The sequence below is a fragment of the Sylvia atricapilla genome, unplaced genomic scaffold (assembly GCF_009819655.1).
Source record: "Sylvia atricapilla isolate bSylAtr1 unplaced genomic scaffold, bSylAtr1.pri scaffold_141_arrow_ctg1, whole genome shotgun sequence".
Taxonomy (NCBI): domain Eukaryota; kingdom Metazoa; phylum Chordata; class Aves; order Passeriformes; family Sylviidae; genus Sylvia; species Sylvia atricapilla.
In genome coordinates, this window is record NW_027077069.1 from 1,162 (window position 1) to 15,512 (window position 14,351).

Consider the following 14,351-nt stretch of genomic DNA (forward strand, 5'->3'; position numbering starts at 1 on the left):
TGGGGCGTGGTTATGCAAATACGGGAGGGGTCTCGGGCTGTGATTGGTGGGCGGGCGCAGCGCGGGGTTTCCCCGGCGACGTGAGGGGCGGAGAGGGGCGGAGCGATGGCGGCGGCGTCCGGTGAGAGAGGACAGGGAGCGGGACTGGGGACAGGGACTGGGGACAGGGAATGGGGAGAGGGAACGGGAGTGGGGACAGGGACTGGGGATAGGGAATGGGGACAGGGAATGGGGACAGGGAATAGGGACAGGGAATAGGGACAGGGAATGGGGACAGGGAATAGGGACAAGGAATGGGGACAGGGAGCGGGACTGGGGACAGGGAATGGGGACAGGGACTGGGGACAGGGAATGGGGACTGGGAATGGGGACAGGGAATGGGGACAGGGAACGGGACTGGGGACGCGGAGGGTGAATGGGGACAGAGAGCGGGACTATGGCCCTGAGACCACGGATGGCACCGGGTACGCAAGACGGGAATCAGGGCAATCACTGGGAATTGGTGCCGCAGTTGGAGGACCGGGACTGAGAATCGTACCAGGAATGTGCGCAGGGACAGGGAATGGCACCAGGAATTGGGACTGGCCCTGGAAATTGGAACTGGAATTGAGGACCGGGACTGAGACCGGGACCAGCACAGACAGTGGCATTCTAATATGAGAAAGGGAATTGGGATGTGACCGGGAATGGGGACGGGGACTGGGAGTGAGACAGAGAAACACGAGTGGGAATGCGAATGGGTCCGAAAACACAGGAATGGGACCGGGAATGGGAATATGGGAACAGGACAGGGAATATGGAAACAGTGATAGCAGAGGAAATATGGGCCGGGGATTGGTGTCCCAAAGCGTTGCGGTGAAACACCTGCGGGGCTGCGAGCTCTGCAGCTGGGCCTCCCCTGGGCTGCTGCGGCCCAGCGCCCAAAGGCTGGAGCTGCAGCCTTGCTCCTGGGCCAAGAGCAGGAGGCTCCTGCAGGCCCGTGTCCCCTCCGTGTCCCCCTGCAGGAGAGAGGGCTCAGAGGGGGTCAGGGTCTGCAAACACACGCAGGAGACCTGATGGTCCGTTTTAAGGGTCTCAGAGCACAAGAGACACAGTTTACTTAATAAAAAATGCACTTTTATTTAGTGGCAAAAAATGCGCTAGTGGGGAGAGAAATAAAGAATACTAAGAAAGATAGAGAAAGAGGGGAAGGGGATTATAGTTACCAACGCGGAGGGACGAGTCCTCGAGGCCGAGATGCTCATAGATATGATCTTCTCCAGTGGGGTGATCAGAAAAGTGAGTGGGGGTCTCCAGGGATTTTATAGGTGGGTCAAGGTGGGAACTAAAGCGAGGGGCACAGAGCCAAAGCAGGAGCCACCTGTGCTGAGGCCAAGCGAGGAGCACAGCGGCCAGAGCGGGAACCTCCCGTGCTGAGGTTGGGTGCTCGGGAACAGGCTGCACACCGTACATGTCCCTACTCTGCTATGGACACACCGGTTTGGGCAAGTAGCCTTGGCTCAGGCCACTGTGACCAGTTCCATTGTTGTGGCACTCCGTTCTCATGGAGATGCAGACCAGTCCTCCGAGACTTGGCAAACGTTCCACCTCGGCCAGGCCAGGGGCTCCTTTCAGAGCCTGGGGTCTCTGTCCTCAGCCGTTGGAGACGGTCGTGGGGCACATCACATCCTTGGGCAGACTCTGAGAGGGGCTGCTCTGGCCAGCTGGGGCCTGGGAGAAATGGCCAAAGCCTTGTGCTCTGTGCAGCCGGCCAAGGACAGCAGCAGGGCTGGAGGGTTGGTGTGCCACAGGCAGCCCGAGCTGTGGAGCCCTGAGGAACCCGTGCGAGAGGCGGCCCTGGGGAATGGGGACAGGGAACTGGGAATGGGGACGGGGAACTGGGAATGGGGACAGGTAACGGGTACAGGGGATAGGGACGGGGAATGGGGACAGGGGATGGGTATAGGGAATGGGGACAGGGGATTGTGACAGGGAATCAGGACGGGGACAGGGGATGGGAAATGAGGATGGGATGGGGACAGGGGATGGGGACAGAGGATTGAAACAGGGAACGGGGACAGGGGATGGGGACAGGGGATGTGAACAGGGAGTGGGGACAGGGAATCGGGACAGGGAGAGGGGATGGGGAAGGAGGACAGGGGATGGGGACAGGGGATGGAGACATGGTAAGGGGACAGGGAATGGCCATGGGGACAGGGAACAGGGGCAGGGAACAGGAACAGGGAACATGGACCGGGGGTAGGGACAGGGAATTGGGACAGCGAATGGGGACAGAGGATGGGTATAGGGAATAGGGACAGGGAATTTGGACTGGGAACGGGCACAGGGACAGAGCCTTGGAATGGGACTGGAAATACCACACAGCGAGTGGTTATGATACTGGGAATGTGGACAGGGACCAAGAATGGGACCAGGAATATCAGACTGGGAATGGGAGTGGCACCAGGAATAAAGGACGGGGACCTGGAATGGGATTGGGAATAGGAAAACCAGAAGCGCACAGGGAACATGGGTAGATGAAGCCTTGAGAGAATGAGAGATGGGGATTAGGAAGGTGGGCCGGGATCAGAAATGGGAATACAGGAATGGGACTGGGAACATGGGAACAGGACAGGGAATCCAGCAATGGAAGTGCGGGGCCAGCAGCGGGACCAGGGATCTGAGAGTGAGAACAGGGCAGGGAATATGGGACTGGGAATACAGGAACAGCAACCAGACCAAGAATATGGAAGACAAAGAGGAAATGAGACCAGGAACAGGATCTGGACTGGGATGGGAGCAGGATGGCACTGGGAGTGGGGTGAAATGAGAACGGGCAGGGGCAGGAGGAGTGACAGCGAAGAGAGGCGGATCCTGGACCAGGGACACCAGGAACCATTACAGGGGGAGATGGGGACACTTCCTGGGCAGGACGTCATTGATCCGGTGCCCCAGGACCTCCGCCAGGGTCTCCCAGCACAGACGGAGCTGCTCGTCCTGGGCAGCCCAAAGCCCTGAGCAAGGCCCACGTCCCTGCCAGGAACTCTCAACTGCCTCACAGGCAGCATCCCCCACAGCCCCTGGAGGATCCCCCCATGTCCCCATCAAGGTCCTAGTTCAATATCTTTATCTTAAGGCAATTTTATGGTGTTTTGAAAGGACAAAGAGTAATGAAACAAAACCTCAGATGTCCATGCGGAGCCAGGAGGGCGTGGAGCCCCCAGCCAGGTGTCTTCCCAACAGGGATCACCGGCACCAGGGATCACCGGGGCTCTGCCCACCGGGGCTCACTGGGGATCATCCAGCGCGGATCCTCCCATGGGGGATGGAGCTGGAGCAGCGCACGAAGCTCTTCCCACGCTCGGGGCACTCCAGGGCTTCCCTCAGTGCTGCCTCCGTTTGTGTTGGGTCAAGGTTGAGCTGTGTGAGAATCTCTTCCCACACTGGGGACACTCGTAGGGCCTTGCTCCGGTGTGGGTTCTCTGGTGGACGATAAGGGCAGAGGTGCAACTAAAGCTCTTCCCACACTCCCCACACTCGTAGGGCCTCTCTCCGGTGTGGATCCTCTTGTGTGTGGTCAGGGCTGAGCTCTGCCTGAAGCTCTTCCCACACTGGTCACACTTGTAGGGCCTCTCCCCACTGTGAATCATCTTGTGTCTGATCAAGTTGCGCCTATCGCTGAATGTCTTCCCACACTGGTCACACTCGTAGGGCCTCTCCCCACTGTGAATCATCTTGTGTCTGATCAAGATGTGCCTATCGCTGAATGTCTTCCCACACTGGGGACACTCGTAGGGCCTCTCACCGGTGTGGATTCGCTGGTGAATGACTAGGTAGGCGTTTTTCTTGAAGGCCTTCCCGCAGTCGGGGCAGTGGAAGGGTTTCTCATCCGTGTGAATGCGCTGGTGCCGGAGGAGAGTATAGCTGGTCTGAAACCTCTTCCCGCATTGGTCACACTCGTAGGGTCTCTCTCCTGTGTGGATTTGCTTGTGGAGAATTAGGTGGGAGCGACTGCTGAATCTCTTCCCACACTGGGAACACTCGTAGGGCCTCTCCCCTGTATGGATCCTATGGTGTTTGATCAGGGTGGATTTCCTCCTGAAGCATTTCCCACACTGGGGACACTCATAGGGCCTCTCTCCGGTGTGGGTTCTCTGGTGGACGATAAGGGCGGAGCTGCAACTAAAGCTCTTCCCACACTCCCCACACTCGTAGGGCCTCTCTCCGGTGTGGATCCTCTTGTGTGTGGTCAGGGTTGAGCTCTGCCTGAAGCTCTTCCCACACTCCCCACACTCGTAGGGCCTCTCCCCGGTGTGGATGCGCCGGTGGTTTATGAGGGCGGAGTTTTGCTTGAAGCTCATCCCGCAGTCAGGGCAGCGGAAGGGCCTCTCATCTGTGTGAATCCGCTGGTGCCTGAGAAGATCAGAACTGGTCTGAAACCTTTTCCTGCATTGGTCACACTCGTAGGGCCTCTCCCCTGTGTGGCTCCTCTGGTGTGTGATCAGCTCAGATCTCCCCCTGAAGCTCTTGACACACTCCCCACACTCGTAGGGCCCTTTATTGGTGTGGATCATCTTGTGGGCAGTCAGGTGGGGCCTCTGCCTGAAGCTCTTCCCACACTCCCCACACTCGTAGGGCCGTTCTCCCGTGTGGATCCTCTGGTGTGTGATCAGCACAGATCTGGATTTGAAGCTCTTATCGCAATCCGAGCACTTGTGGGGCTTCTCCCCAGCGTGACGCCGCTCAGGGACCCACAGCTCTGAGCTCTGCCCCAGGGTGGGTCTTTCCTCCTGGGAGCCCCGAGATGTGCGTTTACAGCCCCTCCTGGTGCGGGATCTCCGGGCCTTTTCCTCCCCGTTGGATTCCTGCGCCGTGGAGCCGCTCCAAAGGGCCTCTGGCACCAGCTTCTGCCGCGGGGCTTTGTCCTGCCCGGGCTCCGTGCTCAGCTCCGTGTCTGGGGGAGGAAGGACAAGGAGAGGACGGGATTTGTCTCCGTGCCACAGCCAAGGGGCAGGAGATGCCCTCAGGGCAGCCCCGGCAGCACGGCGTCGGCAGCGGGCTTGTGCTGCAGCCGGGGGCCAGGCTGGGCCGGGACATGGAGCAGGACAGAGGGGGAAAGGGGCACTGACTGCCTCCTCACCTGCCTGCGCCTCCCGGGACATCTTCCTCTTCCTCGCGGCCTCCTCCTCCTCCTCCTCCTCCTCAGGGGCCGAGGCTTGGCAATGGGAAATCCTGCTTTGGGGGGAAAACGAGGGCTGAGCGCGTTGGCTCGGCTGCTCCCGCTGCCCGAGCGCAGCTGCACAAGTCAGCGCCCCTTTCAGCCTCGGGGGGCCCGGAGCCCGCTCATCTCCGGCCTCTGCCCGCCGGGACCGGGCCACGGCCACGTGGGACCCGCCCAGATCCCTCCGGGGCCATCTGCGGCTGGGCTTCGGGCTCCTGCGGGATCCGAACGCGCCCCGGGCCGCAGCAAACCCCTCCCGGAGAGCCCGGCCGTGGCTTTGGGGCGAGCTCCCCCTCCCCGCTCACCTGCGGGTCCCGGGGGGGGCGATGCTGCCGGAGCCGGGGGAGCTGCGGCCGGAGCGGGCGGGCGGGGGAACCGCGTGCTGCTGCTGCTGCTGCTCCTCTTCCTCCGCTCCTCCTCTTCCTCTGCTTTCCCTCCGCATCCGGCTCCTCCTCTTCCTTTTCTCGCTGTTTTCCTGCTGCTTTTCTCTTTCCCTTTGCTGCTGCTCCGCCTCTGTCCCTCCTCTTCCTCCCGCCCTGGGAGGTTCCAAAGCGGCGCGGCCCCGCGCGGCCCCGGGAGCGATCCCGGGAGCAGCGGGAAGGAACTGGGAGCGCTTTCCCTCCCAGTATCGCTCTTACTGGGAGCGCTGGGAGGGAACTGGGAGCGAACAGCGCACGGACTCGGCTGCCGCCGGCGCTGGGCGGGGCCAAGCCCTGGGGCGTGGTTATGCAAATACGGGAGGGATCTCGGGCTGTGATTGGTGGGTGGGCGCAGCGCGGGGTTTCCCCGGCGACGTGAGGGGCGGAGAGGGGCGGAGCGATGGCGGCGGCGTCCGGTGAGAGGGGACAGGGAGCGGGACTGGGGACAGGGAATGGGGACAGGGACTGGGGACAGGGAATGGGGACAGGGAATGGGGACTGGGAATGGGACAGGGAGCGGGACTGGGGACAGGGAATGGGGACAGGGACAGCGGGGACAGGGAATGGGGACAGGGAATGGGGACAGGGAATGGGGACAGGGACAACGGGGACAATGGGGACAGGGAATGGGGACAGGGACTGGGGACAGGGAATAGGGACAGGGAATGGGGACAGGGAATGGGGAAAGGGAACGGGAATGGGGACAGGGAGCGGGAATGGGGACAGGGAACGGGACTGGGGACAGGGAATGGGGACTGGGAATGGGGACAGGGAACGGGAATGGGGACAGGGAACAGGACTGGGGACGGGGAGGGTGAATTGGGGACAGGGACCGGGACTACGGCGCTGAGACCACGGATGGCACCGGGCACGCGAGACGAGAATCAGGGCAATCACTGGGAATTGGGCCGCAGTTGAGGACCGGGACTGAGAATCGTACCAGGAATGTGCGCAGGGACAGGGAATGGCACCAGGAATTCGGACTGGCCCTGGAAATTGGAACTGGAATTGAGGACCGGGACTGAGACCGGGACCAGCACAGACAGTTGCATGCTTATTACGAGAAAGGGAATTGGGATGTGACCGGGAATGGGGACGGGGACTGGGAGTGAGACAGAGAACACACGAGTGGGAATGCGAATGGGTCCGAAAACACAGGAATGGGACCGGGAATGGGAATATGGGAACAGGACAGGGAATATGGAAACAGTGAGAGCAGAGGGAATATGGGCCGGGGATTGGTGTCCCAAAGCGTTGCGGTGAAACACCTGCGGGGCTGCGAGCTCTGCAGCTGGGCCTCCCCTGGGCTGCTGCGGCCCAGCGCCCAAAGGCTGGAGCTGCAGCCTTGCTCCTGGGCCAAGAGCAGGAGGCTCCTGCAGGCCCGTGTCCCCTCCGTGTCCCCTCCGTGTCCCCTGCAGGAGAGAGGGCTCAGAGGGGGTCAGGGTCTGCAAACACACGCAGGAGACCTGATGGTCCGTTTTAAGGGTCTCAGAGCACAAGAGACACAGTTTACTTAATAAAAAATGCACTTTTATTTAGTGGCAAAAAATGCGCTAGTGGGGAGAGAAATAAAGAATACTAAGAAAGATAGAGAAAGAGGGGAAGGGGATTATAGTTACCAACGTGGAGGGACGAGTCCTCGAGGCCGAGATGCTCATAGATACGATCTTCTCCAGTGGGGTGATCAGAAAAGTGAGTGGGGGTCTCCAGGGATTTTATAGGTGGGTCAAGGCGGGAACTAAAGCGAGGGGCACAGAGCCAAAGCAGGAGCCACCTGTGCTGAGGCCAAGCGAGGAGCACAGAGGCAGAGCGGGAACCTCCCGTGCTGAGGTTGGGTGCTCGGGAACAGGCTGCACACCGTACATGTCCCTACTCTGCTATGGACACACCGGTTTGGGCAAGTAGCCTTGGCTCAGGCCACTGTGACCAGTTCCATTGTTGTGGCACTCCGTTCTCATGGAGATGCAGACCAGTCCTCCGAGACTTGGCAAACGTTCCACCTCGGCCAGGCCAGGGGCTCCTTTCAGAGCCTGGGGTCTCTGTCCTCAGCCGTTGGAGACGGTCGTGGGGCACATCACATCCTTGGGCAGACTCTGAGAGGGGCTGCTCTGGCCAGCTGGGGCCTGGGAGAAATGGCCAAAGCCTTGTGCTCTGTGCAGCCGGCCAAGGACAGCAGCAGGGCTGGAGGGTTGGTGTGCCACAGGCAGCCCGAGCTGTGGAGCCCTGAGGAACCCGTGCGAGAGGCGGCCCTGGGGAATGGGGACAGGGAACTGGGAATGGGGACGGGGAACTGGGAATGGGGACAGGTAACGGGGACAGGGGATAGGGACGGGGAATGGGGACAGGGGATGGGTATAGGGAATGGGGACAGGGGATTGTGACAGGGAATCAGGACGGGGACAGGGGATGGGAAATGAGGATGGGATGGGGACAGGGGATTGGGACAGAGGATTGAAACAGGGAACGGGGACAGGGGATGGGGACAGGGGATGGGAACAGGGAATCGGGACAGGGAATCGGGACAGGGAGAGGGGATGGGGAATTGGGACAGGGGATGGAGACAGGGTAAGGGGACAGGGAATGGCCATGGGGACAGGGAACAGGGGCAGGGATCAGGAACAGGGAACATGGACCGGGGGTAGGGACAGGGAATTGGGACAGCGAATGGGGACAGAGGATGGGTATAGGGAATAGGGACAGGGAATTTGGACTGGGAACGGGCACAGGGACAGAGCCTTGGAATGGGACTGTAAATACCACACAGCGAGTGGTTATGATACTGGGGATGTGGACAGGGACCAAGAATGGGACCAGGAATATCAGACTGGGAATGGGAGTGGCACCAGGAATAAAGGACGGGGACCTGGAATGGGATTGGGAATAGGAAAACCAGAAGCGCACAGGGAACATGGGTAGATGAAGCCTTGAGAGAATGAGAGATGGGGATTAGGAAGGTGGGCCGGGATCAGAAATGGGAATACAGGAATGGGACTGGGAACATGGGAACAGGACAGGGAATCCAGCAATGGAAGTGCGGGGCCAGCAACGGGACCAGGAATCTGAGAGTGAGAACAGGGCAGGGAATACGGGACTGGGAATACAGGAACAGCAACCAGACCAAGAATATGGAAGACAAAGAGGGAATGAGACCAGGAACAGGATCTGGACTGGGATGGGAGCAGGATGGCACTGGGAGTGGGGTGAAATGAGAACGGGCAGGGGCAGGAGGAGTGACAGCGAAGAGAGGCGGATCCTGGACCAGGGACACCAGGAACCATTACAGGGAGAGATGGGGACACTTCCTGGGCAGGACGTCATTGATCCGGTGCCCCAGGACCTCCGCCAGGGTCTCCCAGCACAGACGGAGCTGCTCGTCCTGGGCAGCCCAAAGCCCTGAGCAAGGCCCAAGTCCCTGCCAGGAACTCTCAACTGCCTCACAGGCAGCATCCCCCACAGCCCCTGGAGGATCCCCCCATGTCCCCATCAAGGTCCTAGTTCAATATCTTTATCTTAAGGCAATTTTATGGTGTTTTGAAAGGACAAAGAGAAATGAAACAAAACCTCAGATGTCCATGGGGAGCCAGGAGGGCGTGGAGCCCCCAGCCAGGTGTCTTCCCAACAGGGATCACCGGCACCAGGGATCACCGGGGCTCTGCCCACCGGGGCTCACTGGGCATCATCCAGCGCGGATCCTCCCATGGAGGATGGAGCTGGAGCAGCGCACGAAGCTCTTCCCACACTCGGGGCACTCCAGGGCTTCCCTCAGTGCTGCCTCCGTTTGTGTTGGGTTAAGGTTGAGCTGTGTGAGAATCTCTTCCCACACTGGGGACACTCGTAGGGCCTCGCTCCGGTGTGGGTTCTCTGGTGGACGATAAGGGCAGAGGTGCAACTAAAGCTCTTCCCACACTCCCTACACTCGTAGGGCCTCTCTCCGGTGTGGATCCTCTTGTGTGTGGTCAGGGTTGAGCTCTGCCTGAAGCTCTTCCCACACTGGTCCACACTTGTAGGGCCTCTCCCCACTGTGAATCATCTTGTGTCTGATCAAGTTGCGCCTATCGCTGAATGTCTTCCCACACTGGTCACACTCGTAGGGCCTCTCCCCACTGTGAATCATCTTGTGTCTGATCAAGTTGTGCCTATCGCTGAATGTCTTCCCACACTGGGGACACTCGTAGGGCCTCTCCCCGGTGTGGATTCGCTGGTGGATGGCTAGGTAGGCGTTTTTCTTGAAGGCCTTCCCGCAGTCGGGGCAGTGGAAGGGTTTCTCATCCGTGTGAATGTGCTGGTGCCGGAGTAGAGTATAGCTGGTCTGAAACCTCTTCCCACATTGGTGACACTCGTAGGGTCTCTCTCCTGTGTGGATTTGCTTGTGGAGAATCAGGTGGGAGCGACTGCTGAATCTCTTCCCACACTGGGGACACTTGTATGGCCTCTCCCCTGTGTGGATACTATGGTGTTTGATCAGGGTGGATTTCCTCCTGAAGCATTTCCCACACTGGGGACACTCGTAGGGCCTCTCTTCTGTGTGGGTTCTCTGGTGGACGATAAGGGCAGAGCTGCCACTAAAGCTCTTCCCACACTCCCCACACTCGTAGGGCCTCTCTCCAGTGTGGATCCTCTTGTGTGTGGTCAGGGTTGAGCTCTGCCTGAAGCTCTTCCCACACTCCCAGCACTCGTAGGGCCTCTCCCCGGTGTGGATGCGCCGGTGGTTTATGAGGGTGGAGTTTTGCTTGAAGCTCATCCCGCAGACGGGGCAGCGGAAGGGCCTCTCATCTGTGTGAATCCGCTGGTGCCTGAGAAGATCAGAACTGGTCTGAAACCTTCTTCCTGCATTGGTCACACTCGTAGGGCCTCTCCCCTGTGTGGCTCCTCTGGTGTGTGATCAGCTCAGATCTCCCCCTGAAGCTCTTGACACACTCCCCACACTCGTAGGGCCCTTTATTGGTGTGGATCATCTTGTGGGCAGTCAGGTGGGGCCTCTGCCTGAAGCTCTTCCCACACTCCCCACACTCGTAGGGCCGTTCTCCCGTGTGGATCCTCTGGTGTGTGATCAGCACAGATCTGGATTTGAAGCTCTTATCGCAATCCGAGCACTTGTGGGGCTTCTCCCCTGCGTGACGCCGCTCAGGGACCCCCAGCTCCGAGCTCTGCCCCAGGGTGGGTCTTTCCTCCTGGGAGCCCCGAGATGTGCGTTTGCAGCCCCTCCTGGTGCGGGATCTCCGGGCCTTTTCCTCCCCGTTGGATTCCTGCGCCGTGGAGCCGCTCCAAAGGGCCTCTGGCACCAGCTTCTGCCGCGGGGCTTTGTCCTGCCCGGGCTCCGTGCTCAGCTCCGTGTCTGGGGGAGGAAGGACAAGGAGAGGACGGGATTTGTCTCCGTGCCACAGCCAAGGGGCAGGAGATGCCCTCAGGGCAGCCCCGGCAGCACGGCGTCGGCAGCGGGCTTGTGCTGCAGCCGGGGGCCAGGCTGGGCCGGGACATGGAGCAGGACAGAGGGGGAAAGGGGCACTGACTGCCTCCTCACCTGCCTGCGCCTCCCGGGACATCTTCCTCTTCCTCGCGGCCTCTTCCTCCTCCTCCTCAGGGGCCGAGGCTGGGCAATGGGAAATCCTGCTTTGGGGGGAAAACGAGGGCTGAGCGCGTTGGCTCGGCTGCTCCCGCTGCCCGAGCGCAGCTGCACAAGTCAGCGCCCCTTTCAGCCTCGGGGGGCCCGGAGCCCGCTCATCTCCGGCCTCTGCCCGCCGGCACCGGGCCACGGCCACGTGGGACCCGCCCAGATCCCTCCGGGGCCATCTGCGGCTGGGCTTCGGGCTCCTGCGGGATCCGAACACGCCCCGGGCCGCAGCAAACCCCTCCCGGAGAGCCCGGCCGTGGCTTTGGGGCGAGCTCCCCCTCCCCGCTCACCTGCGGGTCCCGGGGGGGGCGATGCTGCCGGAGCCGGGGGAGCTGCGGCCGGAGCGGGCGGGCGGGGGAACCGCGTGCTGCTGCTGCTGCTGCTCCTCTTCCTCCGCTCCTCCTCTTCCTCTGCTTTCCCTCCGCATCCGGCTCCTCCTCTTCCTTTTCTCGCTCTTTTCCTGCTGCTTTTCTCTTTCCCTTTGCTGCTGCTCCGGCTCTGTCCCTCCTCTTCCTCCCGCCCTGGGAGGTTCCAAAGCGGCGCGGCCCCGCGCGGCCCCGGGAGCGATCCCGGGAGCAGCGGGAAGGAACTGGGAGCGCTTTCCCTCCCAGTATCGCTCTTACTGGGAGCGCTGGGAGGGAACTGGGAGCGAACAGCGCACGGACTCGGCTGCCGCCGGCGCTGGGCGGGGCCAAGCCCTGGGGCGTGGTTATGCAAATACGGGAGGGATTTCGGGCTGTGATTGGTGGGCGGGCGCAGCGCGGGGTTTCCCGGGCGACGTGAGGGGCGGAGCGATGGCGGCGGCGTCCGGTGAGAGGGGACAGGGAGCGGGACTGGGGACAGGGACTGGGGACAGGGAGCGGGACTGGGGACAGGGAATGGGGACAGGGAACGGGAATGGGGACAGGGAATGGGGACTTGGACTGGGGACAGGGAATGGGGACAGGGAACGGGGACAGTGAACGGGGCTGGGGAAGGGAATGGGGACTGGGAACGGGAATGGGGACAGGGAACGGGACTGGGGACAGGGAATGGGGACTGGGAATGGGACAGGGAACGGGAATGGGGACAGGGAACAGGACTGGGGACGGGGAGGGTGAATTGGGACAGGGACCGGGACTACGGCGCTGAGACCACGGAATGGCACCGGGCACGCGAGACGAGAATCAGGGCAATCACTGGGAATGGGGCCGCAGTTGAGGACCGGGACTGAGAATCGTACCAGGAATGTGCGCAGGGACAGGGAATGGCACCAGGAATTCGGACTGGCCCTGGAAATTGGAACTGGAATTGAGGACCGGGACTGAGACCGGGACCAGCACAGACAGTTGCATGCTTATTACGAGAAAGGGAATTGGGATGTGACCGGGAATGGGGACGGGGACTGGGAGTGAGACAGAGAACACACGAGTGGGAATGCGAATGGGTCCGAAAACACAGGAATGGGACCGGGAATGGGAATATGGGAACAGGACAGGGAATATGGAAACAGTGAGAGCAGAGGGAATATGGGCCGGGGATTGGTGTCCCAAAGCGTTGCGGTGAAACACCTGCGGGGCTGCGAGCTCTGCAGCTGGGCCTCCCCTGGGCTGCTGCGGCCCAGCGCCCAAAGGCTGGAGCTGCAGCCTTGCTCCTGGGCCAAGAGCAGGAGGCTCCTGCAGGCCCGTGTCCCCTCCGTGTCCCCTCCGTGTCCCCTGCAGGAGAGAGGGCTCAGAGGGGGTCAGGGTCTGCAAACACACGCAGGAGACCTGATGGTCCGTTTTAAGGGTCTCAGAGCACAAGAGACACAGTTTACTTAATAAAAAATGCACTTTTATTTAGTGGCAAAAAATGCGCTAGTGGGGAGAGAAATAAAGAATACTAAGAAAGATAGAGAAAGAGGGGAAGGGGATTATAGTTACCAACGTGGAGGGACGAGTCCTCGAGGCCGAGATGCTCATAGATACGATCTTCTCCAGTGGGGTGATCAGAAAAGTGAGTGGGGGTCTCCAGGGATTTTATAGGTGGGTACAAGGCGGGAACTAAAGCGAGGGGCACAGAGCCAAAGCAGGAGCCACCTGTGCTGAGGCCAAGCGAGGAGCACAGAGGCAGAGCGGGAACCTCCCGTGCTGAGGTTGGGTGCTCGGGAACAGGCTGCACACCGTACATGTCCCTACTCTGCTATGGACACACCGGTTTGGGCAAGTAGCCTTGGCTCAGGCCACTGTGACCAGTTCCATTGTTGTGGCACTCCGTTCTCATGGAGATGCAGACCAGTCCTCCGAGACTTGGCAAACGTTCCACCTCGGCCAGGCCAGGGGCTCCTTTCAGAGCCTGGGGTCTCTGTCCTCAGCCGTTGGAGACGGTCGTGGGGCACATCACATCCTTGGGCAGACTCTGAGAGGGGCTGCTCTGGCCAGCTGGGGCCTGGGAGAAATGGCCAAAGCCTTGTGCTCTGTGCAGCCGGCCAAGGACAGCAGCAGGGCTGGAGGGTTGGTGTGCCACAGGCAGCCCGAGCTGTGGAGCCCTGAGGAACCCGTGCGAGAGGCGGCCCTGGGGAATGGGGACAGGGAACTGGGAATGGGGACGGGGAACTGGGAATGGGGACAGGTAACGGGGACAGGGGATAGGGACGGGGAATGGGGACAGGGGATGGGTATAGGGAATAGGGACAGGGGATTGTGAGAGGGAATCAGGACGGGGACAGGGGATGGGAAATGAGGATGTGATGGGGACAAGGGATGGGGACAGAGGATTGAAACAGGGGATGGGGACAGGGGATGGGGACAGGGGATGTGAACAGGGAATCGGGACAGGGAATCGGGACAGGGAGAGGGGATGGGGAAGGAGGACAGGGGATGGGGACAGGGGATGGAGACATGGTAAGGGGACAGGGAATGGCCATGGGGACAGGGAACAGGGGCAGGGAACAGGAACAGGGAACATGGACCGGGGGTAGGGACAGGGAATTGGGACAGCGAATGGGGACAGAGGATGGGTATAGGGAATAGGGACAGGGAATTTGGACTGGGAACGGGCACAGGGACAGAGCCTTGGAATGGGACTGGAAATACCACACAGCGAGTGGTTATGATACTGGGAATGTGGACAGGGACCAAGAATGGGACCAGGAATATCAGAC

General features: G+C 60.7%; 1 protein-coding gene across 1 annotated transcript; it reads right to left on the reverse strand.

Annotated features, from left to right (window-relative positions):
* Positions 1-3,084: 3,084 nt before the first annotated feature.
* On the reverse strand, positions 3,085-11,176 carry LOC136374813 (zinc finger protein 850-like). Its single transcript, XM_066340206.1, is given in 7 exon segments — positions 3,085-3,350; positions 3,353-4,738; positions 9,331-9,369; positions 9,372-9,615; positions 9,617-10,447; positions 10,449-10,954; positions 11,141-11,176. Coding segments are annotated over 7 exon segments (3,102 nt in total). The 5' UTR covers positions 11,163-11,176; the 3' UTR covers positions 3,085-3,276.
* Between the last annotated feature and the right edge of the window lie 3,175 nt (positions 11,177-14,351).